The 23,335-nt window shown below is 50.6% G+C and overlaps 1 protein-coding gene across 24 annotated transcripts in view; it reads right to left on the bottom strand.

The window, feature by feature from the left end:
- Positions 1 to 4,150: 4,150 nt before the first annotated feature.
- Positions 4,151 to 23,335, bottom strand: part of Plekha6 (pleckstrin homology domain containing A6) — a 143,422-nt gene continuing 124,237 nt past the window's right edge. For 19 of the 24 annotated variants that reach the window (XM_031382534.1, XM_031382585.1, XM_031382553.1 and 16 more), the window contains 11 exons: positions 22,896 to 23,007; positions 22,468 to 22,607; positions 21,428 to 21,577; positions 20,069 to 20,198; positions 19,786 to 19,892; positions 15,311 to 15,487; positions 13,391 to 13,558; positions 13,179 to 13,312; positions 12,559 to 12,704; positions 8,273 to 8,396; positions 4,151 to 7,586 (listed from right to left, as the gene is read on the bottom strand). In XM_031382534.1, the coding sequence (XP_031238394.1) occupies positions 8,281 to 8,396; positions 12,559 to 12,704; positions 13,179 to 13,312; positions 13,391 to 13,558; positions 15,311 to 15,487; positions 19,786 to 19,892; positions 20,069 to 20,198; positions 21,428 to 21,577; positions 22,468 to 22,607; positions 22,896 to 23,007 (1,380 nt within the window). In that variant the 3' untranslated portion in view covers positions 4,151 to 7,586; positions 8,273 to 8,280. The remainder of the gene's footprint in view (positions 7,587 to 8,272; positions 8,397 to 12,558; positions 12,705 to 13,178; positions 13,313 to 13,390; positions 13,559 to 15,310; positions 15,488 to 19,785; positions 19,893 to 20,068; positions 20,199 to 21,427; positions 21,578 to 22,467; positions 22,608 to 22,895; positions 23,008 to 23,335) is intronic. The other 5 variants (XM_031382593.1, XM_031382689.1, XM_031382698.1 and 2 more) reach the window with 2 other exon arrangements.

The following is a 23,335-nucleotide window of genomic DNA, read 5'->3' as shown; positions in this document are numbered from 1 at the left end:
CGTTGGATAAGCTTATATGAGAAGCCCTTTTTGGTCCAGGCACTAACACTTTAAAGAGGCTTTCTGAGGACCGGGGCAAGTCTTATTTTGGATGTTTGTGCTGTGCAGTGTGACAACTAAAAGCTAGCCAGAGTTTTGCTGTCCATGCTTGAGCTAGCCAAAGGCTCTCTTGCAAATCTTCTAAACACCCGCTAGGGGGCAGTATGACAGCCATTAAAACCCGAAAGCTCTAATGACATGCGTAAGACCTTAGGGTTTCTATTTAAAATTTCTGTGCCTCAGTTTCTTGGCTAAGAATAGTACCTACCACATTGGTGGGAGGTGGGGGGGTGTGATGAGCATTACTGAGGAGCCATATACCAGTGCATTGATCTGGGTACCTTGATTAATCATGTAAACACTTAATGAGTTAGTTATTGTTATTAATATTCTAGTATAGTTATATTAGTTACCATTGTTGCTATTAGTCTTCTACTAATAGGCTGTAATATCTAAAATTATGCTTCTAAACTGCTCCCAAAAGATATCAAGCATCAGCTAGGAATACTCTCTTCTATCACTCCCAATGTGGCCCACCTGGGACCAGGGACACGAGACCTCTGAAGTAGACTTTCCTGGTATGATTTTCTAGACACTGGAGCTGGGTGTCCACAATCCACCCTCCTGGGGAGGGACTTCCACAAGGCCAACCCGAGGAAGGAGCCTGGCCATAGAACAGCCAGACTGATTCTCACTCAGCCTGTGGCTGGCTGCCTTCTCAACTGGCCACCATGGGAAAGAGTGATGCGTGTATGTGGGCAGGAGGGGGAGCCCTAGTACCTGCTTGTCTGGCTGGCCAGCGAGTCTTCATAGCTACTGAAGGAAGAAGCTAATTCAACTTTCGCCCTTCCATCCATTCTTCCAGCCCAGAAGGCTGCTCAGGACCTTCTCAGCGTCACCACTACACTGTGTCATGATTGTAAATGAATTCAACTCTTCAAAAGTGCTTTTTCATCCATTTTTTTTCTTTTCTTTTCTCGAGAACTTCTTAGGAATAGACATTCAGATGAAGAATCCAAGACTGCAGAACCCAGTCATTGGTCCAGATTTCTCTGTGTGGAACACTTCAGCTCTGCACCACACTCTAGGGCTGCTCTAGGGCAGTGGTTCTCAAACTGAGGGTTGTGAGCCCTTGTGGTGGTGGTGGTGGTGTGTGTGTGTGTGTGTGTGTGTGTGTGTGTAATGATCGTTACACAGGGTTGCCTAAGACCATCTGCATATCAGATATTTACATCACGATTCATAACAGTAGCAAGATTACTGGTCTAGACTCTAGACTTGGAGCCTTGGGTCCTCTAGACCAGTGGTTCTCAACTTTCCTGGTGCTGCAACCCCTTAATGCAGGTCTTTATGTTGGGGTGACCCCCAACCATAAAATTAAATTTCATTGTTATTTCAACAGTTTTGCTGCTGTTATGAATTGTAATGTAAATATCTGTGCCTTCCTAAGGTCTTAGGTGACTCCTGTGATAGGCCCTTTGACACCCAAAAGGGTCATGACCCATGGGTTGAGAACCCCTGCTTTAGCGTCTAGAGGGACCAAGGCGTGGGACCCTGGCCAACAGATCCTGCCTGACCTACCACAGCTAAGAAATAAGCAATCGGATATACAGTTCCAGAGCCACTGTCTGCAGGGGCATACCGCAGAGGCCATTTCGAGAATTGTGCCGGTTAGTCACCCAGCCTGGCTTGGGTGATCTGAGGAGGGGTGGGTAGAGCTGCCCCAGGAACCATGAGTGGGGATGCTCTTGTTTGTGGAGTCAGTAATACTAGGTGGTTTTAAAGACTGCATAGTTCCCAGCAGACAACTGGCACAGGCTCTGGTCTAAGGTGGTTGCGGATAGAGGGGGGCTCAGGGTCTAGAATATAACCAGCTTTCCTATGCACTCCCAGCTCCTCGAAGGTGCTTTCTTTTCAACCTGATTTTTTTCTGATTTTTTTTTTAAAAAAGGTGCATTTTTGTGTGTATGTGTGTATGTGTGTGCACATGTGCACATGTGTGTATGTGTGCAGGCACATGCACATGCGTGCAGATGATGCCTGCAGAGGCTAGAGGACAGTACTGAATCCCCTGCAGGTGGAGTTACATGCAGGTCATTTCAAGCCACCAGTCATTGTGAGCCACCTGATGTGGGTGCTGGGAACCTAAACTCAGGTCCTCTGGAAGAGCGGCTCTTAACTGCGGAGCTTCCACTCCTGTTCTGAATTGGTTTTTTGCTTAAGCCTTATTCTTATTTCAGTGTATGAGTATTTTAAGTATGTGTCAGCACTGCAGACTTGCCTGGGGCCCTCAGAGGTTAGAAGAGGACACCAAATTTTCTTGAACTGGAGTTAGAGATGGCTGTGAGGTGCCTTGTAGGTTCTGGAAGCTGAACCTGGGTCCTCTGAAAGAGCAGCAAGTGCTCTTAACTGCTGAGTCATCTCACCGGTTAGGAATGGCCCTCATTGACTCATGTGTTTGAATGCCTGGCCCATAGGGAGTGGCACTATTAGGGGGTGTGGTCTTGTTAGAGCGGGTGTGGCCTTGTTGGAGGAAGTGTATAACTGTGGAGGCCGTCCTTGAGGTCTCACATGACCTTGATGAGGTCTCACCAAGCTGTGATCTGATTTCCTTGCTGGGATCACACATGTGTGTCACGCAATCTCCCTCTGCCGCCTTTCAGACCAACATGTAGAACTCTCCACTACCTCTCCAGCACCATGCCTTCTTGTGTGCCACCATGCTTTCCGCCATGATGATAATGGACTAAACCACTGAAGCTGTAAGCCAGCCCTAAAGTAAATGTTTTCCTTTCTAAGACCTGCCATGGTCCTGGTGTCTCTTCCCAGTAATAAAAACCAAACTAAAACACCAGTCTCATGACTTCCAACTCATGATCCTTCTGCCTCGCTTTTCCGTGCTGTTATAGGCAGGTGCTACGTGCTGTAAGCCCTTGGTTCACAGCTCTCCTGGGGATGTTACCAATATATAATATATGTTAAAAAGAGCATCCCTAGCCTTGCAGTAAGGGATGCAGGCTGGGTGTGACATCAAAGGGAACAGTTGTCTGCTATGTATTATTTATATGAGTACTCTGTAGCTGTCTTCAGGCACACCAGAAGAGGGCACTGGATTCCATTACAGAACTCAGGACCTCTAGAACAGTCAGTGCTCTTAACTGCTGAACCATCTCTCCAGCCCCTATTTGTTTTTAAGACAGGGTCTCTCTATGGAACCCAGGTTGGCCTGGAATTTCCAATCCTTTTGCTTCTGCTCCCATGTGTTGGGCTCACAGGCGTGTGCCATGCCGAACTTTATTTGGCTTCTTGAGCCATCCCTCACAGTTTAAGAGTCCTTCACACTCAGCAAATATCTGCTAAGACAAGCCAACGGGCTTAGCCTAGGTGAGAACTGAGGTGGTCTTTCTGGTTCCCCACCAACCACCCACACACCTTCGTGCCCCAAATCCGTCATAGAGTTGTCAATTACTGTGTACTAGTTGACCAAGCTTAGGATCTTTTTTTTTCTCTCTATGTTCCTACCATCAACATCAGAGGCAAATCAAGAAAGGTACCACCTGACACTGCCATTATGAAACCTTAATTTGCGACAACCACCCCTGGCTCCCGACTGAGGACACCCTCTCTACTGCGAGCTCTGAATACCTGTTTTGGACAGAAGTTGAGAGGCACGGTGAAGAGCTATCACGGGTATTGTGCCTAGTCCCAACCCCCCAGCCCTGCTCCTCTTTCCTGCCTGTGACCTGTGGAGCCTGAGGACAGAGCAGTGGAAGGCTGATATGAATGCAGAGAGATACACACACACACCAACAGGTACAAACCACTCATTTTATTTCCGGTATTGGTTTATACAAATTTGCAAGATACAAATGCAGAGCTCATTGGGGGAGAGGGGGTCTTCAATACCTAACCTAGTAAGATTGCTGCTGAAGGAGGGAGCCAGTTCTCCCCTGCTTCAGCCGGGTGCCCCTTCTCCAGGGGAGGGTGGTTGGCTAGATGGATGCTCAGGGGATGCTACCGCGGTGTGGTCCCAACAGAGATGCTGTTCATCTAACCTTAACTCTTTGTCTAAGGTCACTTCCATACTAAATAAAGACACTGAGATCATAGATTTCCTTGTATGGTTTATTGTCTAACACTAGCAAACCAAATTGGCCCCAAATATGTGCATAAATAGATATGTATATATATATATATGTATTTATATATAGTATTTTTCCTTAAAGAGCTGCCAGGAGGAGGGTGCCTAACAGGGAAGGAAGGGATTCCATCTTGCAGTAGTAGCCTTGCCCCAAGAACATACCTTTCACAAAGGCAGGAGAGCATACTTGCTGCTTGCAAGCTTGCTTCCTCAGAAAAATCTTTTAAAGTGACAGTAGCAGTAGCTGATCGCAGCCTTTTGGCTTTTGGTGGAGGAGGTAAGATGGTCACTGGGAAGGCCCTGTGTGGGTGGTCAGGACTTTCCCGAGAAGGGATGCTTAGCCCTAGGCCTATGTCTGGGCCCTGTTCACTCACAGCAAGAACTTCCAGTCTGGGAAGAGGGCCAACAAATGCCAGAGTTGGAGGTCAGGCTTCAAAAGCTGGCCAGAAGTGCTGTAAAATTCTCAAACACATCACTTCAGATCTGGGGAGAGGTCTCTATCCTTCCCAACCTCCTTGCTCACATCACCTGTCAGAAAGCGAGTTTGGCAAGCCGAGCTGCTACAGGCAGAACTCCAGCCCACAGCCTGTCAAAGCACTGAGGGCTCCGTGGGAAAGATTTAAGCTTTGACATTGACTGTGCAGCTCCCCCAACCCCCAGCCAGGAACCAGGCTTCAAGTCTGGATGCCAGACCGATATGCCATAATAACTCCAAGGGGGGAAAAAGTCTCAGAGGGAAATAGGTGTGACACAGAGTGGGCTCAGGAGAAAGTGTGAGAGGCCTGGGTAGCTCATAGTATTCACCAAAGAACACAGGGGGTCCCAAGCCACTTTCTTGGGGCTTCACCTTGTGTCTTGGGTCTGTCAGGGAGCAGACTGACATCCTTCAAAGATGGCTGCCAAGCAACCCGTTGGCCTTTTCTCACAGAGGGATGATGGGAGGTTGTCCAGGGGCCCGTGTTGGGAACTGCATGTCTGCAATTGTAAACATTTCCTTCAGATGCTTGACACCCCTCGGGCTGCTTTCTAAAGTTGACAGTGACGTCAAATTCTTAGACCAGGACTTTCGAGGGAATGTCCTTCCTCTGCAGGATGCAGTCCAGGCGAACCTGGGGACCAACCCTTTACAATGACTGAGTAATGGTAGGGAAGTCACTGGGGCAGAGGGAGGGGCATAGACTGGGACCAGGGACGGCCACCCAGGTCCCCTCATACATCACCAATCCCTTTCAGACATTGCACATCATGAAAATAGATCTGCTTTTTAAACAAAAGCATAGAATAGGTCTGCCTTAAAATAAATCTTTCCTCTCCCCTTCTTTGGATCAAAAAGGCAAGGGGTGTGGCTTCAACATGCTAAGAATGACGCAGACAGAAAACCGGGTCAGGGCAGGAGCTGAGGAAAGCGTTGACATCGAGACAAATTATATATATATATATTACATGGATATCTATGACATGATCACTTCCATAAAACATATATTAAGGCATGTAAAGCAACATAAAGAGCCAGCTTTATGAAATGTGGGTATGAGTGGTGGAGAGGCAAAGACATTTCTTGGTATTTAACATGTATTTCTAAAAAATACCACTTTTTTTTAAAAGGAGAGACAAAGACGGCAGGGGGGTGTTGGGGGAAAGCCCTAAAATTTTGTTTCTTTTGGAAGAGGGTATGGGGAGAGAGGGTAACCTGGGAGCTGATCCCGCCTACCAGTCTTTAAGGAAGAAAGGGCAGATTTGGGGTGCCTGAACTATGCAGATAGGGGATGTCATGAAGGAGCACTTTCCAGAAGCCAGACAGAGGCGAAGACAGGTGGAGTCCTCCTGATCCAGAGTCCCTCGGAAGCAAGACAGGATCCCAAGCACCTAGAACAGTACCTGATACACAAAGAGTGCTTGACTAGTATTTGTTGAATGAATTGTCATCTTTACTTGCATATGAACCAGTAACTGTCCCGACCATGACGGAGTGGCAATGGATTGATGGGAGATGATGCAGTTGTTCCCCGGGGCCACTGATGTTCAGGCTGAAGTCTCTGGGCAGAAAGTGTGGCAGAGCAGGCCTGGGGTCTTGGTGTCTGAGGCTAGCCTTCCCTCTCGGCTCTCTGGCTACATTCACACACAGTAGGTGGACCTGAGGAAGACTATGCTCTGCTACTGTCCCTCCCTGTCCTGTCCTCCCTGGGGAGGACGGAAGAAAGCCTCTGGTCCTGCTCTAGGTGCCTGAGATGAGAAGGAAGGACCTGGCCTCACAGTTGAATCCTCCTCCCTCCTCCCAGGGCAAACCTCAGCCAGCCCACAATACTTTCCAGGTTTAAACTGGCTAGGTCTTTCTGTAAGACCATCTTCTCTCTGCCTACGACCCTGGGAGAGAGACAGCAGGCCTTGACACAGATAGGACCATCTCACAGGCTACATCATTCTAACACCCCCTTTACCTCATACCTTGCTACCAAGCACCTCAGCTGGGGCTGACGTGTGCCTGGCAGAGTCCTCCTGGGGCCTCCTGCCCTTGAGGAAGACGTGAAGGTACAGAGGTGACAGGCCCTCTGCTTGGCACTCACCTAAGGCTCCACACTAGGGAAGCCATTCCTGTTCTCCCTTCGCATTTCCTTCCTTTACATCCCTGTTGCTTGTGAAAGGCATCTTGCCTTCTCTTCCTTCACTCTCTGAGCCTCTTTCCTCTTCCATCTTGCTCCTGCTTCCAACTTGCCCTTATACACTGTGCAGACCTGCTGTCGGCTCTCGGTAACACACCTGACCTCTCCATCCGGGAGCCCAGGAACCTCTCCCTATAAACTCATCATCTTCTTTGGCTCAAGCAGGGTGGCTGGCCTCCAGTGAACTCTGGGAAACCCATCGGCAGAGCCCTGCCAAAACCTTGGGCGTCGCTGAGGCAGCTGGGACTGAACGAACGGGAGGAAGGTGATGGCAAGAGTTGCCCTCTCGCTGGGTTGTATGGGTTCCAAGGGATGGATAGTCTGTCTGTCTTGGCTTCACTTCTAGCCCTCACCCGTAGCTGAGCGCATACTCCCCACCAGCACTCAGACTCCATCAGGGGATGGTGCAGGAGGGCCACACAATGCCATCCAGAACTGCACTTGAGCACCCCGTGACTGGGGCATCACAGAGGATGCCATCCTGGCCTGGCCATCCCAGGTCTTGCCTTAGAACCATGACATGACAGTGCAGGCTTCAGGGCAAGGGCAGCAGATGTGGACTTGAAGGCATCCATGTTCCTTTATGAAGCAGCCCCAGTCCTCCGGCCTGGCTCTCTGAGGCGTTCCCATGATGGGTGCAAGCGCAGAAGGCCAGGATGAGAAGCCAGAGCCTCAGGTGTGCAGTGGATGCGATCAGAAGGTGGCTCTCTGGAGCTTCACAGCATTGGCTTCAGCCAGGGCTTGCACTGGAAAAAAAGAAGAGCCAGTGAGAAGAGAACCCAGGGTGGCAAGCTCCAGCCAGCTTCTCTAGAGAATAAGATACTTTGTTACAAAGAGCTGGGGAGGCATCCCTTCCCTAACCTGGAAAGAGCAGAAAGGAGGGTAAGAGGTCAGGGTTTCCCTACCCACTCCATTCCCGGACACAAGGCTCTGTGCTGGCGTGGGAGGGAAGAGCAAGGCTATGCCACCTTAGCGCTGCCCTCAGTTGCATTATTGTCTGGGAGTGGAGACGCAGCTGCTAGGGGCCTTCTTAGGGTTCTGTGGCAGGATTGCTATGGATCTTGGGAGAATGAAGCGGATTTGCAGACCGGAAGTATGGGGTGGGAGACCGAAGTATGGGGTGGCAGATACGGAGGTAGGGCGCCAGGGAAATCCCTTCCTGAGCAACAGACAGGTGTGGGATTAGCACCATTCTCTTCTGCTTGCAAGGAAGCAGAGACGTTGGCATGGCCGTATCTAAGAAGCAGCATCACCAGTCACCTGCAGCCAGTACTGCTCGGAGACATTGGTGGCTCAAGCGGACAAATGGAGGGGGGACACTGCGCACAGGGCACCAGGATGGGGAGAAGCAATGGGAGGGCATCGTGACTCAGTGGGGTGGGGGAAGGGCCCCCTCCCTGGCATGTATGAAATACAGTAGAAAAGTGCTTACGTCAGAGCTCAGACCCGCATGGTATGGCTGCTGTCGGCGCCCCGTGGGCGGTCAGACGATAGGGGGTTGACTGGTGGAGTCGGGGAAGCAGGGGAGGTGGGAGGGCTTGGGGTGGCACATTGCACTGGAAACAGAAATGAACAGGGGAGTGAATAGGAGACAAAGGGTGCTAGGGGAGGAGACTGGGCGCCCAGAGCAAGCGAGGCTGCTCCCCGGGGCAGGGAGCGAGGCAGGGAGGCAAGCAGAGAGAGAAGAGGTGGGCTGAGGAGCTTGCTAAGCAGAGGCAAAGCTGTCCTTAATTCCCAAGGTGCAGTGGAGGATAGTGAGGCCCCCCGAGGAGACCGGGCCACACCCAGGCTCCGCTAAGAAGCAGGATTCTGCCTGGGATAAAGACTCCCTTCCCATCCTCACTGGGAGATGCATATTCTACCCTGTGCGGACAGAATGAAGGGAGGCCAGCCACTTCACACCATCTATGGTAGCTTCACCCATGATAATGATTAATAGTGCAATAAAATCACACCAATCCACGGCGACGGGCCGCCACTTAACAGAGAGGTAGGACAGCCACCAGGATAATCATTTCCAGAGAACAGGGCTTCCTGATTAGCATAAAGTCAGCTCTGTCTTGTCGTGACTACGGGCTCAGAAGGAACCTCCCCACGATCACGGGAGAACCTGTTTTGACTGATCTGGTAGAGGACTTGCAGGCCACACTTGGAAAGTTATTTCGAACATTAGGATGGTGACGTTTGGACTGGTGTGATTTTACTTTATTATCATCATTTCATGTGAAGAACAGCAAAGGGGAAAGACAGTAACAGGAGAGTCCTCTAGGAGGGACACCAGACTCTTGCACATCCTCAGTATAGCCAAGGCAGAAGGATGGCAGAGATAGGGTCCTCACTTGGACTAGGAGAGGAACCAGACCTTGGCCAGGAGTCACACCACATCTCTAAGATGCGCCATTAAACTTTCAACTCCTTCCTTGCTTCCTACCCTGGCATGGGCATCATCACTTTCTCTGAGCTCTGAGCAAACAGGGCCCAGATGGCTCCTGCTGTTGCCATGGGCTCCTATTGTTGCCATGGGCATACTCCCAGTGTGTGCATAGCCCAGGTTACTTCCAGTGGTTGTGAGCTCAGGTCTCCTTCATATAATGCCATTTATGCCCAGGATCTGACAGCGCTACATGGTTACACTCATCTTACACAACTCAACTATGTGTTTGTGCACTTTCAAGCCTCAGTACTTCCATGTGATCCAACATGACTGTCACCTCATAGGCAAAAACACTCACAAATGCTTCTCAACACATTCATGTGCATATCATCAAAGAAGTCTTACTCATGGGTCATGTTCAGAGTTTAAACCTGTCAAAACCCCTGTAAAGAAATCAAGGAGGCTCCCTGGGAAGCCAAAATGTTCTAACATCTACCTAGGACTGACAGAGTTCTGTGGATCCAGTCACTGTTGTCCACAGTTCTAACAAGTGCTGACCTGTTGGTGTTCTGAGCCCCAGATTGGAAATAGAAAGCCAGGGCTGGAAAAGGGAGGGGGGACTGAAAGATCCTGCATAGCTCTAAGAAGGCACAAATGAAGAGAGCCCCTTTGTGAAAAGTGAGGGTGACATGTGAGCAGGAGGGGACCACACTTAGAGACAGAGAGAGAGTCACCCAGAGGGATGGCAGCTCCTGGGCTCATGCCTTCAACACAAGTCAGGAGCACAGGGATAGTGACAGTATTAACTTAGGAAGGAAAACACAGTTATGTGAATATCATCTCATTAAGGAAACAGACATGTGAAATATTTGTTGACTATACCCACTAAACGCGTTAACTTAAGTGTGTAGTAAGTACATGTTGGACAGATGTGGCACTACAAAGCGTGTACATCTGCATGCGTGAATAGCCACACGTGTTTTTGAGTGCATTCACCTCCCCCCTTGTGCACAAACATGTTTACAAGTGCTGCAGAGTGTACACTGTGTACAACATTCGGGACAGACACACAAAAAGCCAGCCACATATAAATATGCGCATTCATAGATGTTACCTCCTGCATTCTGAGAGCCTACACACTCACACACACACACACACACACACACAGATGCATCCCCACATTTCCATTCAAACATTCCTTTCACTCACACACAGATCATCTAAATACACACAGATACACATCTGCAAACATTGCCAGATACATGACATCTGTGCCAGGTACACAGACTCAGAGATTCCGCATTGTCTCCTATGGTACACACTGAATCAACACACAGCAGCTTGGTAGACTTACAAACAGAGCACTCCTCACTTGTTAGGTTGTCCATGACACACACACACCCATGCCAAGCCTGCTGCTCTTGGGACCCATGCCCAGCTGCTCTCCCTCCCAGTGTCCTGGGTATGAACCTACGCCCACACTGCTAGTCCACACCCATGTGCCCAGGACTAGCGCTTGCTCTAAGCCCTCCAGGCCATGGGCCAAGGATAGCGGGACAGCGGGCTAGGTTTGAGGTCTGGCCCTCCCATAGCCATTTTTTGAATTGTTAGAGGTATTGGCAAAAGCGCAATGACCATTTGCTTTCAGCACACAGACCCTGAAATGTAAGCCCATGTGTTGTCAGGGGAAATCGGATAGGCCCCAGAGGTTTGTTTCCATGAACCCTGGACTGTTGGGTAACAATGCAGAAAGCCAGATCCATGGCAGGGCAGGGGGCAGTTTTAAAGCATCTTATGTGCTACCCTCTTGAAATAGGAAACACCTTTTGCCCAAAGCATGTGGAATTTGACTCAAGTTCAATTTAGGTTCAAGTTCCATTTGAAAAGTAAAGGGGAGGTCATGGACGGCATCCCTGTCTGCAGCTAAACTGGTTCTGCTGCCTTAGCTACAGGAATCGAGATGGTCCCTCATACTCTGAGCACCTGTCTGTGCAGAGCCTGACACTGGAGCACCTGCGACCTCCAGCACCTCCCCAGCCCCCCATCCTGAAGTTCATTGTTCCCTAATGGACAGCAGCTTTCTCCCTCCAGGTTTAACTGATACCTTCTTTGTTGTGACTGACAGCCCCTCTGGTTGTAACATGCATATATCAAGTTAGAAACAGCACAGAGGGGTCTCGTTTCAACTTCAGCTCTTACTGGTTCCAGCATCTTTAGCCAGCACAGCAGCACTGCCACTGTCCCAGCACTAAACGCTGAGCACCTGGCGAGGGGCTGCCTTCTGCTGTTTCCGACTCTTGCACCATCTGAACTGAAGGCAGGCATTCTGAATTTTACTAATGAGGAAATGGAGGCTTGGAGCCCCATCCCTCCTGATTCCATCTTCGTCTGCTTGCTCCTGCCTCGTCAGGACTACCGTAGCTGTGGCCTCTAACCTGGTCTCTCTCACTTCGGCTGATCACCCTAAGCCACGGCCGATTTCGTATCATTCCTCCTAACTGTGGCCGCCAAAGTTCACACTTGGTACGCATGGTGGTGTGCACCAATAATCCCAGCACTCAGAAGCCTAAGCAGAAATATTTAGGGTTCTAGGCCAGGCTGGGTTACATAGCCAGACCCTGTCTCAAAAACGAAACAAAATAAGATGATCCTACTATGTGCGGATGAAGCTAACCACAGCCTTACCTTCCCCTCCCATTCATACAGACTCCCCTTCATTGACAGCCCGGCCACAGTCCCCTCCTCCAGGATGCGACTCTAGCCTATAGAAGGTGATCCATCCAGTGACTTCACCACTATGGTATCTAATTGAGACCTTTATGTTAGCTTCTTCCTAGCATGTCTCTTCTTAGAAAAGCTAAGATGGACCAGCAGCCAAGATGGAGGTAGAACGGCTCTCAAGTCCTTGTCTACCTTCTCAATTTTGGGGGGTGGGTGTGGGATGGGGTGGAGAGGGGATTCATTTTTCCATTCTTCTGTTTGCATGTAGCAAGGAAGAAAAGCAGAAGGGATCCTAAACACCAAGCCCGCTCACCCATGGCACTAAGCATGGTGCTAATGCTTCCCAAGGAAGTGCCACTGGCTTCTCTTCTCTGTGGCTTTCCAGGGGCCTCTGACCTGTCCTCTATAAAGTGGCTGTGAGCATCATGACAGCTGAGCCCCTGGAGGTTGGCCACTCTGGCCCCTTCCTGAGTCTAGCACGAACCCAGTGCTTGGTCCGACCCTGAGAACCATCTCCTTGGCTTGGCGTCTCTCCTGAGCCTGCCCCCTGGCAAGTACTGCACTTCCTCCCCTACACCTGGTCAGCTGGTGTCCCTGGCGGAGCGAGGCCCAGCCCCTCTCACCAGACAGCATGCGGCCCCTGCGGGAGGCCTCGGTCGCCAGGGCACAGGAGATTTCAATCCGCTTCTCCTGCTCCTGAAGCTGGCTCTCTGAGTCCTGGGGCACGTCCACAGAGTCCCCCTCGCCGATGGGCACCACGTTCTGCATACTGAAGAGGCACAGACACACAGACATGGAGGGAGGGACAGCATGGTCCAATTGGCTTGGGGTGGCCTGTGCTGAGGTTGGTGGGGAGGGCCAGGGACCTTTGAGTGTGCAGCCTCTGGTGCCCAGCAAGGCTGTCCCTAGGAGCGAGGGAGACCCTGGCACGACTGTTGGGACCCCTACCCTCAATGTTCTCAAATGAATTTTCAAAGGTTCAAGTGAACATGTGGGGCAGCCTTGAAGGGGAGGAGGATGAACAGAGGCACCCTCTGGTTTGTGCACAAGCCCAGCAGGTCTTTCTAGGGCCCAGAACAGCATCCTCATTTTTGCCTGATGTCTGGGTATAGTCTGCTGTCTCTGGCCACTGCTTCCTTTTTTCTCTACCCTGGGGAGGCAAGGTGCCTCCAAGACATCTAGTGCCCAAGGAACCTGGGTACAGGGAGGGCAGTGGAGTGGCTGGCTCGTCTAGGCCTATTACCTGGATTTGGCAATGAGCGTCTTGATCCTCTCCACCTTCTTCTGCTTCTCCTTCAACTCCTCCGGGCTCAAGGGAGTGTCAGGTTCCAGGTCAATGTACCGTTCAGGGATGAGGACTTTGTCTGGAGTGGAGAGCTGTGGAGAGCCTACCGTCACCACCCGCATCACCTCCCAGGCCATCCTCCTGCCACGGCCCCTCCCGGACCCACTCACCTCCTTACTGATGTCCACATCGTAGTGCTGAGGCTCCAACTCCATCTTTCGAAGCCTCGCAATCTCCTCCCGTGGTGTCTCATATGCCTGACCACCAGGTTCCTCAGCCCTCAGGGCTGCCTCCAGGTTTGAGATGTCTACTTCGTGGATGCTGCGGTGACGGCGCACCTGGGGGACAACTCTGTCATGATCAAGCCACTTCCCCCCATGTCTCCCTCCGGGTAGTTCCTACTATTCCTGCATCCTTGCTCCTGCCCAGCATCCTTACTATTCCTGCATCCTTGCCCCTGACCAGCATCTTTACTATTCCTGCATCCTTGCCCCTGACCAGCATCCTTACTATTCCTGCATCCTTGCTCTGCCCAGCATCCTTACTATTCCTGCATCCTTGCTCCTGCCCAGCATCCTTACTATTCCTGCACCCTTGCCCCTGACCAGCATCTTTACTATTCCTGCATCCTTGCCCCTGACCAGCATCCTTACTATTCCTGCATCCTTGCTCCTGCCAGGCATCTTTACTATTCCTGCATCCTTGCCCCTGACCAGCATCTTTACTATTCCTGCATCCTTGCCCCTGCCCAGCATCCTTACTATTTCTGCATCCTTGCTCCTGCCCAGCATCCTTACTATTCCTGCATCCTTGCTCCTGCCAGGCATCTTTACTATTCCTGCATCCTTGCTCCTGCCCAGCATCTTTACTATTCATGCATCCTTGCTCCTGACCAGCATCTTTACTATTCCTGCATCCTTGCCCCTGACCAGCATCCTTACTATTCCTGCATCCTTGCTCCTGCCCAGCATCTTTACTATTCATGCATCCTTGCTCCTGCCCAGCATCTTTACTATTCCTGCATCCTTGCTCCTGACCAGCATCCTTACTATTCCTGCATCCTTGCTCCTGACCAGCATCCTTGACCAGGCTCCCACAGGCCTGCACTGAGAGCCACCTTCCTTTCCCTCTGCTTCCCCACACCTGCCTACAGCAAGGCCCAGAGGCAGGATCTCATCAATGTCTCACAGCCTGTACTGCACACATGGGCAGTGGAAACCGTGTGTCCCATATTGGTTTCTGATAGTTTTATGCTATGAAAGATCTGACCTATCAACTTAAGCAAAGCTGTATGAAGGTAGGATTAACACCATGTATCTTCTCTATTTCTAAAACCTACTATAAAGAAAAGTTAAACAGGTACCTTGGTTCCACCCACCTCTGTACTTACAGTGGTGTGTCCCAGAAAGCTCCTGGTTTCTCTTGACTCTACTTTCCTAGCTATAAAATGGGTGATACATTTGAAATCATTGCCGTCACTGGTGGGGTTAAATGAAGGAATATGGATGATTCCCTGAACCAGCACTGCTCGGGGAGCTACCATGGCTGTCTTCAGGGGACCCAGGAGCTACCACAGCTGTCCTCAGGGGATCCAGACCAATGCTCAGCACATAGAAGGCATGTCAGAATCACATAAAAGTGATGACTCTTTCCACATGGAGGATTTTGCACTATTCTCTACCTAGTTAATTTTTCCTTTGTGTGTGTGTGTGTGTGTGTGTGTGTGTGTGTGTGTGTGTGTGTGTGCCTGCTGAGTCCAGAAGAAGAAGCTGGCTCTCCTTGCAGCTAGAATTACAGGCAGTCAAGAACCATCTGATGTGGGTGCCAAGAGTCCTCTGCAAGAGCAGCAAGTGCTCTTAACACCAAATGACTATTTGAATACTTCATTTCAGCAAACACATTTGTCATTGCCTTCACCAAGCCTAAAGAGGAACAAGGCTGAAGCACTTCTAGCGCTGTGCGGTATCCCAGGAGCCCTGCTAGGTCTCCCTCAGTCCTCAAGCTCCCTGGCTCTGGCTGCCCATGGGCTGAGGGCAACTGTGTGGACAGAGAGCAGGCCCTGGGCCTCTGGGCACCTGGGAGGACATTACCACTTTGTAGGCAGGCCGGGTGCTGGGCTCAGGGGCTGGGCTGGCAGGGAGCTGTAGGCTCCTCCGCTTTTCCTTCATGGAGCCGCTCTGATGCCGCCTCATCCGGTCCATCTGCTCCTCCACACTCATCTTCACCTTGCCTTCTCCAGAGAACACAGCACTCTTGGGGCGCTCTTGCTGGAGTGGGAAAACGAAGCTCTGCAGGTGCTCCCCAGCCCACCAGCTTTCCCACCTCTCCCCGTGCTCGAATACTCCTTCTGTGTGTAGCCTGCCCCAGAGGGCTGAACAATGATTCCAGAAAGACATGTCGAACTTATTCTGACCCCCAGGTGCCTGCAAATAGGATCTTATTTGGAAGCATGACATCATCCTGAATCAGGGCTGACTTAGGACCAATAGCAACAGTTCTTGTAAAAGACAGAAAAGATGACAACACAGAGCAGAAAAGGGAACATGTGACGGCGGGGGCCGGGACTAGAATGATTCATCTACATGCAAGCAAGTGCCAAGTCTGGTTAGCTGGATCCACACATAAGAGGGAAGCCTGGGCAGACCCTCCCTCAGCACTGTCAGCAGGGACTAACCCTGCGAGCACCTTCATTCGGGACTCCATAAACGTGAAGAACGGATTTCTGTTGTTCTAAGCTACATAGCACATGAGAGTTTGTTCCAGGAGCCTTGGGAAGCTGTAAAGACTGGGATACTAGGAAATGGAGTGCTAAGAAGTACTTAGCATAGTGGATGACACTTTGGGGGGCTGGTGAGATGGCTCAGCTGGTAAGAGTATTGACTGCTCTTCTAAAGGTCCTAAGTTCAAACCCCAGCAACCACATGGTGGCTCACAACCACCTGTAATGAGATGTGACACATTCTTCTGGTGTGTCTGAAGATAGCTACAGTGTACTTATGTACAATAATAAATAAACCTTTGGGCTGGAGCAAGCAGGGACTGAGCTAACGGAGCTGACTGGAGCGAGCAGAGGTCCTAAAATTCAATTCCCAACAACCACCTGAAGGCTCACAACCATCTGTACAGCTACAGTGTACTCACATACGTAAAATAAAATAAATAAAATCTTTTTTAAAAAGTGGGAAGAGGCTGGGAGAATTTTGAGGTGATTAATGGGGGAAAAGCTTAGTAGAAATGGGAACTTTGTAAATGACTCTGATGAAGGACAGAGGAGGTAAAAGAAGAGAAGCTGGGAGCCGTGGCCCACGCCTTTAATCCCAGCACCCAGTACCCAGAGGCAGGAGGATTACTGTGAGTTCTAGACTAGTATGGTATGCACAGCAAATTCAGGTAAGCAAGGGTTATATCGTGAATCACTGTCAAAAACATAAAAATAATAAATGAAAAGCAGAAGAGAAGGCCTCTGCTATCTTAGAGAGAACCCATATCACCGACATAAGCTGGCAAGGGTCTGGAAAGATGGCTCAGGAGAAAGCCGCCGCATGGAGGCTTCAGTCTGAGTCCCCAGAACCCATACACACAAGCGAGCCCAGTGCTCCTGTGGTGAGACAGAAGGCAGACAGGAGAACCTCTGGAGCTTGAGGGAGGGCTAGCCTGGGCTACACAACACCAAACAAGAAATTCTGTCTCAAACAAAATGGAAGCAGGGGACAATATCTGAATCCTCTGACTTCTACATGTGCACTCTAGTATGTGTGCTGTGTCTTGTACACACACACACACACACACACACACACCACATACCCTCACATCATACACATATAGCCCCCTCACATCACACATACCCCAACACACACCACACATACATCACACATATATGCTGCATACACACACCCAACATAAATACATACATACATACACATATCACACACATTCTCTCTCTCTCTCTCTCTCTCTCTCTCTCTCTCTCTCTCACACACACACACACACACACACACACACACACACACACAGACGAACGCAGAAAAGTGGATATTAAAGGTACTTCCAGTGAAGTTGCAGAAGGAAGCAAGGGGCATGTTACTGGATAACAGACTCTTTGCCACCAAACGGCACAAACTTGGCTACATGTGCTTGGTTGTGTGCTGGAAAAGCAGAGCTGGTTGGGTCGTCAGCCTTGATAGTTAGCTGGAAAGATTTCCAGGCAGAATGTTGAAAACCGTGATCAAAAAGACATCGGCCACCCACTGTTGGGGAAGAACACCCTGTAAGAGGACCAGGGATATCTTACTGCAAGGACTAAGATATGACTGAGGATCCAACCAAGCATCTTGGGAACCAGAAATAGAGATGCGCCACTCAAGGAAGCTCTGCGGATACCCCCAACACACAGCACGGGTCCCCTGAAGCAGAGGCACATGCGCTTGTGAGAACGCTCTCAGAACAAACTCTGCCATTTTACAGATAAAATGGAGATGGGGGGGGGGAGAAGCTATCAGATATCTGAGGGGGTGCGTGATATAGGCAAGAAATTGGCTAATAGAACTTCCTAGCTACAAATGTCGGTTATCCCCTCAAGAAAAAGGCAGGCTGACCCCGAGAGAAAGCCTTGGCTACAGACCTTAAGGCCATAGAGGCAGGTCTGGCAACAAGTGTTGGTGGAGCCTTTGCTCACCCATAGGCAGGACTGTGAGCCCCCACAGGCCATAGAACCTGAGGCTATAGCTTAGGTGTGTAACATTCGGCCAGTGTGCACAAGGCTCTGAGGCTTGATTCCCAGCACTGAGGTCTTCCCCTTGTTTGAGGCTGGAGATCCCTTTATCCCTTCTCATTTCTCCTTTGGGAACAAGAAGGGTTATCTTGGAGCCAGGGAGATAGGTTAGTGAGGGAAAGAGCTTGCTGTGTAAGACCAGTGACCCACGTTCGATCCCTGGAACCCACATAAAAAGCTGGATGCAGCCACACCAACCTGTAATCCCAGCATTGCTACCCTGAGATGGGAGGCAGAGACAGGGGGATCACTTGGATGCTCACAGGCCCGTTAGCCTGCAGTATATAGTCCAGCAATAGAAACAAGGGCGACCCTGTCTAACAAGGTGGAAGGGGAGAACCGATCCCTAAAATTTGTCCTCTGACCTCCACCCATGTACACTGGCATCCACACACACGTGAATGAACAAATAGCTTTTCAAAAGAAAGATTATTTCATGTCATTGCACTTTAGAAAGAGATTAACTCGTTTTCAAGTTCCATGTGTAGAGAGAGGAATTCTGCCCCATAATGAACACTCTCTAGAGTCCCATCCCTGCATAGCTAGACATGATCCAGAGGAAGAGTGGCAGGGCTTATTTTCTTTGTGCGTGGAGGCCGAGGTACACCATGCCCACATTTGGGCAAGGACCACACTCACTTGTGCATGCCTAGGTCGAGGTTAGAGACTGACTCCAAGTGTCTCCCTTTGCAGTTCTTACTTCTTGAGACAGACTCTCCCACTGATCCTGCAACTCACTCTTTCAGCTAGACTGGCTGACAGTGAGTCTCTTGGAGAGGTTTGTCTTTTCACCTGCAGTGGTGGGGCTAGAAGAAAATGCTCTCATGCGTGGCTTTTATTGGGGGAATCTGATCTCAGGGCCTCATGCTTCTGCAGCAAGAACTTTACCTGCTGAGCCATCCTTCTAATCCTGTTTGTCTTTGTTTCTTGAGGCAGGATCTCATCCTGAAATCAAGGCTGGGCTTGAACCTACTGTGTAGTCTCAGCCTCTCGAGTCCTGGGGTTCTCGGCATGAGCCACCAGGCCTAGCTGGAGAGGCGGGACTTGAGAGGAAGTCTGAGCTAACGATAGTCAGATGAGATTTTAGCATTAAGGATAATTATGCCATGAGTTGAGATTTTGGGGTTCTTGGAATAGAACAAGAACTTTTAAAGTAGAATGGCATTAAAATGTAGCACTCTAGTTGTTGAGTGTCTCCAAAAGATATGTCTAAACTATAGTCACCCCATGCCTGATACTATGCCCCTTTTTATGGAAGAAGGTTTCTACAGTTGTCATTAAGGCCATCATGAATTTAGAGATCTAAAACCCAAAGAAGGGTGTCATTACAAGAAAAGGAGGGGACATACACAGAGAAGGTAATATGGCCCGATGGGTACTAAGCACTGCTGGGAACCACTGTTCACAGGAGAGGCGTGGGACAGAGTCTCTCAGATTCCCAAAGGAGCCAACCCGGGTGGTGCCTTGACTTTGGACTTCTGGCCCCCGAACTGGGAATATAAAGCTGTGTTGTTTTAAGCCACTAATCTGTGTGGTAATGTGTCAATTCCCCAGAGTCCTGGGAAACTAATGCTGTGTACTTCACCCTGACCTCTGTTCTCCCAGCTCCAGCCTGCCAGCAGCATGCTCTGACCAGGTCAGACACTCTCGTGCATTGACGACGCTCATCTTCCTTGACCCTTGACATGTCCACGAAGGACCGTTCTCCCTCCCACGTGTTCTTTCTACCTTCCTCCCTAGTTCTAGGTCATGACCGCTGGGTACAAGCCCTCGGAGCCTGCCGTGGGCACTTACCCGTGAGGACAGGCCATTGGTGAGTCCATTCGTGGTCCTCCTCACCACTGCTGATGGGGGCACCTCCTCCTCAGCAGGAGATTTTGTCCGAGGGGGCACAATGCCAACTACAGGGAGACAGAACAGCCAGTGGGAAGTCTTGTGGGGAGCAGAACCAGAGCACCTGCTTCTTGAGGAGAGAGGCCTGGGTGCTCTCCCCACGGAGGCCTAGGGTAGGTGAGCACACTCCTCCAGTGTGAGGAAGTACCTGCCCTTACTCAGGCGAGCATGGGCTGAAGCGTACCTTTGTTGAGAGCTGCTTGCTTCTCTGCCTCCACCTCTTGTCTGGTGGGTACCAGGCTGATGTCTCTGGGAGTCTCCAGGGGTGATGTTTGGCCAGGGTCTTTCTTGCTTAATTCATAACCTGTTTTGGGCTGGGAGGAAGGGGTGAGAGGACAGATGGTGTCAGGGTGAATGCTAGAGATCGGCTTCCTTCATGCCTCCCTTCAAATCCTTTAAGATAGAGAGAGCACGGAAGTTGCGCAGGTGCTAGCTGATAAGAATGGCTCAGAGAGGTCTCTGCCCAACCCAGGTAGCTCGGAAAGCCCAAAGAAGCACAGATCGTCTGTGGGCGTTAGATCACAGGAGGAGTCACCAGAGTGGGCTACAAATTCTAAGACCTCTGAGGATCCTGCTGGGATCCACGTAGACTCATCAAAAAGAATAATGTTGCCCTTGATTCCAGGGCTCTGAGGATGTGAAAAGGGTGTTTGTCTGTGGGTTTAAGGAGACATGAGGCCTCAGATACACCATGAGCAGTCTCTTCCTGTTGTACAGTCAAGAGATTCTAAGCCTCATAGAAAATTCAGAAACGAAGAATAAAACTAGAGCCTGAGCAGGGCGGTGGTGGTGCACGCCTTTAGTCCCAGCACTTGGGAGGCAGAGGCAGGTGGATTTCTGAGTTCACGGCCAGCTTGGTCTACAGAGTGAGTTCCAGAACAGCCAGGGTTACAAACAAACAAACAAAAGAACCCCTAAAGCCTGAGAATCGCCTGGCTGGAAGCCTGGGTAATAGGTAGATCTTGTCTGCTTCGTGGTGTAGCAGCTACGGGCAATGCCAACTATCCTGTCTGTCTCACAGGCAAGGTGTCAGCTACACAAACCACATATAGCCGAGCCTGGCTAACGGGTCTCTCAATAACAAACAACCAAGTCTAATCGTACACTCTGTCCTGATTAAGGACTCAGGTTAGAAGCCAGGACAGATGTGGGACTTATACTAGAGGCCCATGGACCCAGTGAGATCAAGCCAGAGGCAGAACAAGAACAGGAGAGGACTGGAGTCTGAGTTGGGCAAAAGGCAGCAGGGACTGCGGAAGGTGTCACACCGTCTCCTTTGGTTTAATCATGTTGCTAGGGATCTGAACCCATGACCATCAGATGCTCATAAGCCAGGTTGGATAGGATTCTTATTCATTTTCCCACTGTCCACAAAAAACAGAAGGGAAACTGGCCTGTGAGCCTGTTTCCCCAGGGCTCAGAAGGCATAGAGCTCTGTGGGAATGACTGGGCAAACAATCCCAGTGCTCTACCCTGCCCCTTGCCTGGGTCTTTGTCCCATACTGCACCATCCCACCCTCCAAAACCCAAGGATGCTGGGTACCTGGCCCTTGGCTGCCTCGCCACTGCGATGCCAGGAGGGGGAGTTGGGGTATGGCCAGAAGCGGCTCTCATTAGGGAGTGGAGGGACGGTGGGAGGAGATTCCAGGGGGACGTAGGCTTTGGGGAGGGGTGGCCGAGGTGGGCCAGGTTCCTGAGGCAGAGAGAAGCCAGAGCATTAGGAGGAAGAAGAGCGGCCACTGTGAGAGCAGAAGAGAGAGTTAGCAGGAGCCAGATAGTCTTATCCAGTGAATTGTGCCCCAGGACTGGGCACTGCACCCCACCCTGCCCTGGCAGAGCCCCAGATCCACTGGCAGCCCTCTGCCTAGCCTATAGGCCCTCCTTACAGAGTCCTTCCTGCCCACCCTTCTATACCGCTCTGCAGTATTGCAAGGCTCCCTCACACATCACTGGCACGCTAGGACGTCCCCATTCTGTATCTCTGCCTCCTCTGTCTCTCTTGTTTGCACACTCTATTTGGCCTCACGCTATCCAGATGCATCATGGGCCCATTAAGTTCTATCCCGTCTTCCTTTGGAGTACCAGAGTCTGAACCAGGCGACTCCCTGTTGAGATATAACTGATGTCTCCTGTAGGTTACAGCCTACTATGAATCGGTCCTTGTTAGATGCCGTCTCTCTGGACAAAGGGCCCCGGGGCCTGCCTGGGTACTGTTTAAAGAGCTTCATTCCATCTCATGAGCACTCACTGACTGACTAGCAAACAGCTCCCTACCATGATCCTCAACCCCCTCACCTTGGGACACTCCTGGTTTAAAGTCCAGTCAAGCACGGGAGACCTTTGCTAACTATCTTGGGGTTCAGGAAGACTTCCTTGTGGGGCAGCTAAAGAGGGCAGGTGGAGATGGGAGTGGGCACAGGGGACACCCCAAGGGAAAACCAGTGTGAGAATGATTTGGGATACCATGAGCCCGATGCTAGGATGGGGCCCCTGGGGAAGAGATAGCAGACTGTGTGTCCTTTCGGGTGATCCGAACCTGACCTTCTTGCCCCTTATCCTTCTTGTACTGTCTCCCCAGCTTACCTCACTGGACCCTGGCTTAGTGGGAGAGCCCTGAGAGCCAGACACCATTGAAAAGGGGCTCAGGGGACTGGTAAGGCTGGCAGAGCTGAGAGGGCTGGCTGGGCTGTTGGAGCTGTAGGTGGCTGAGGGTCCAAGTCCTCCTGGGGAAACAGAGGAGAGGGGTAAAGAGTTGAGGAAGGAACGGCTCAGCGTACACACAGACACAAGGGGTGAGGGGAGGAGAGGAGGCCTCTCCATGGATTAGGATCATAGACTGGCTGCTAAGAGGACCCCTAGGCAGTGAAAAGAGCAAACAGAATTGACACTGTAACCTATGATGTGTCAAAGAGAGCCAGCCTGAAGACCTGGGTTTGAGGTTAGCTCTAAAGTTACCCACGGCTCTTTTAGTGTGAGTTGGCAGGTGTTCAGGGATGCTGGAGGGGGCCTACCTCTGTGCTTGGCTGTGTCAGTGCCCCGAGAGGGGTTATTCTTCCTCAGCCCTTCCATCACATCCTGGATCCTCCAGATCTCCTTCTGGATTTGCCGATTGAGCACCTCATTCTGAAATAGCCACAGAGAGAATCAAGGATGGGCCAGCCCTGCCCTAAGCCTAGAGTTCCTGATCGGGAGGCTTCAGGACCCTGAGCCCCCGCCCACACATCCCCCTCCAGGGTAGCTATCTTTCTTATGGGAAGTCTCGGCCTCTTTGTTATATAAAATGTGTCCACAGAAAAGCCAAGGCCCCAGAAGCAAGAGCGAGGAACCCTTACTGAAGCCCCCTGGGGGAGCAGGAGCGGTGTTCTGTTCTCCATGGAGCAAGATTTTCAGTGCTTTTGGTTTTTTTCTTTTTCTTCTTCCTTCTTTCTTTCCTTTTTTTTTTTTTTTTTTT

This window comes from Mastomys coucha, unplaced genomic scaffold, assembly GCF_008632895.1.
Source record: "Mastomys coucha isolate ucsf_1 unplaced genomic scaffold, UCSF_Mcou_1 pScaffold1, whole genome shotgun sequence".
NCBI lineage: Eukaryota > Metazoa > Chordata > Mammalia > Rodentia > Muridae > Mastomys > Mastomys coucha.
Note: the sequence above shows the minus strand (reverse complement) of the source record. Positions and strands in the feature narration are given on the sequence as shown.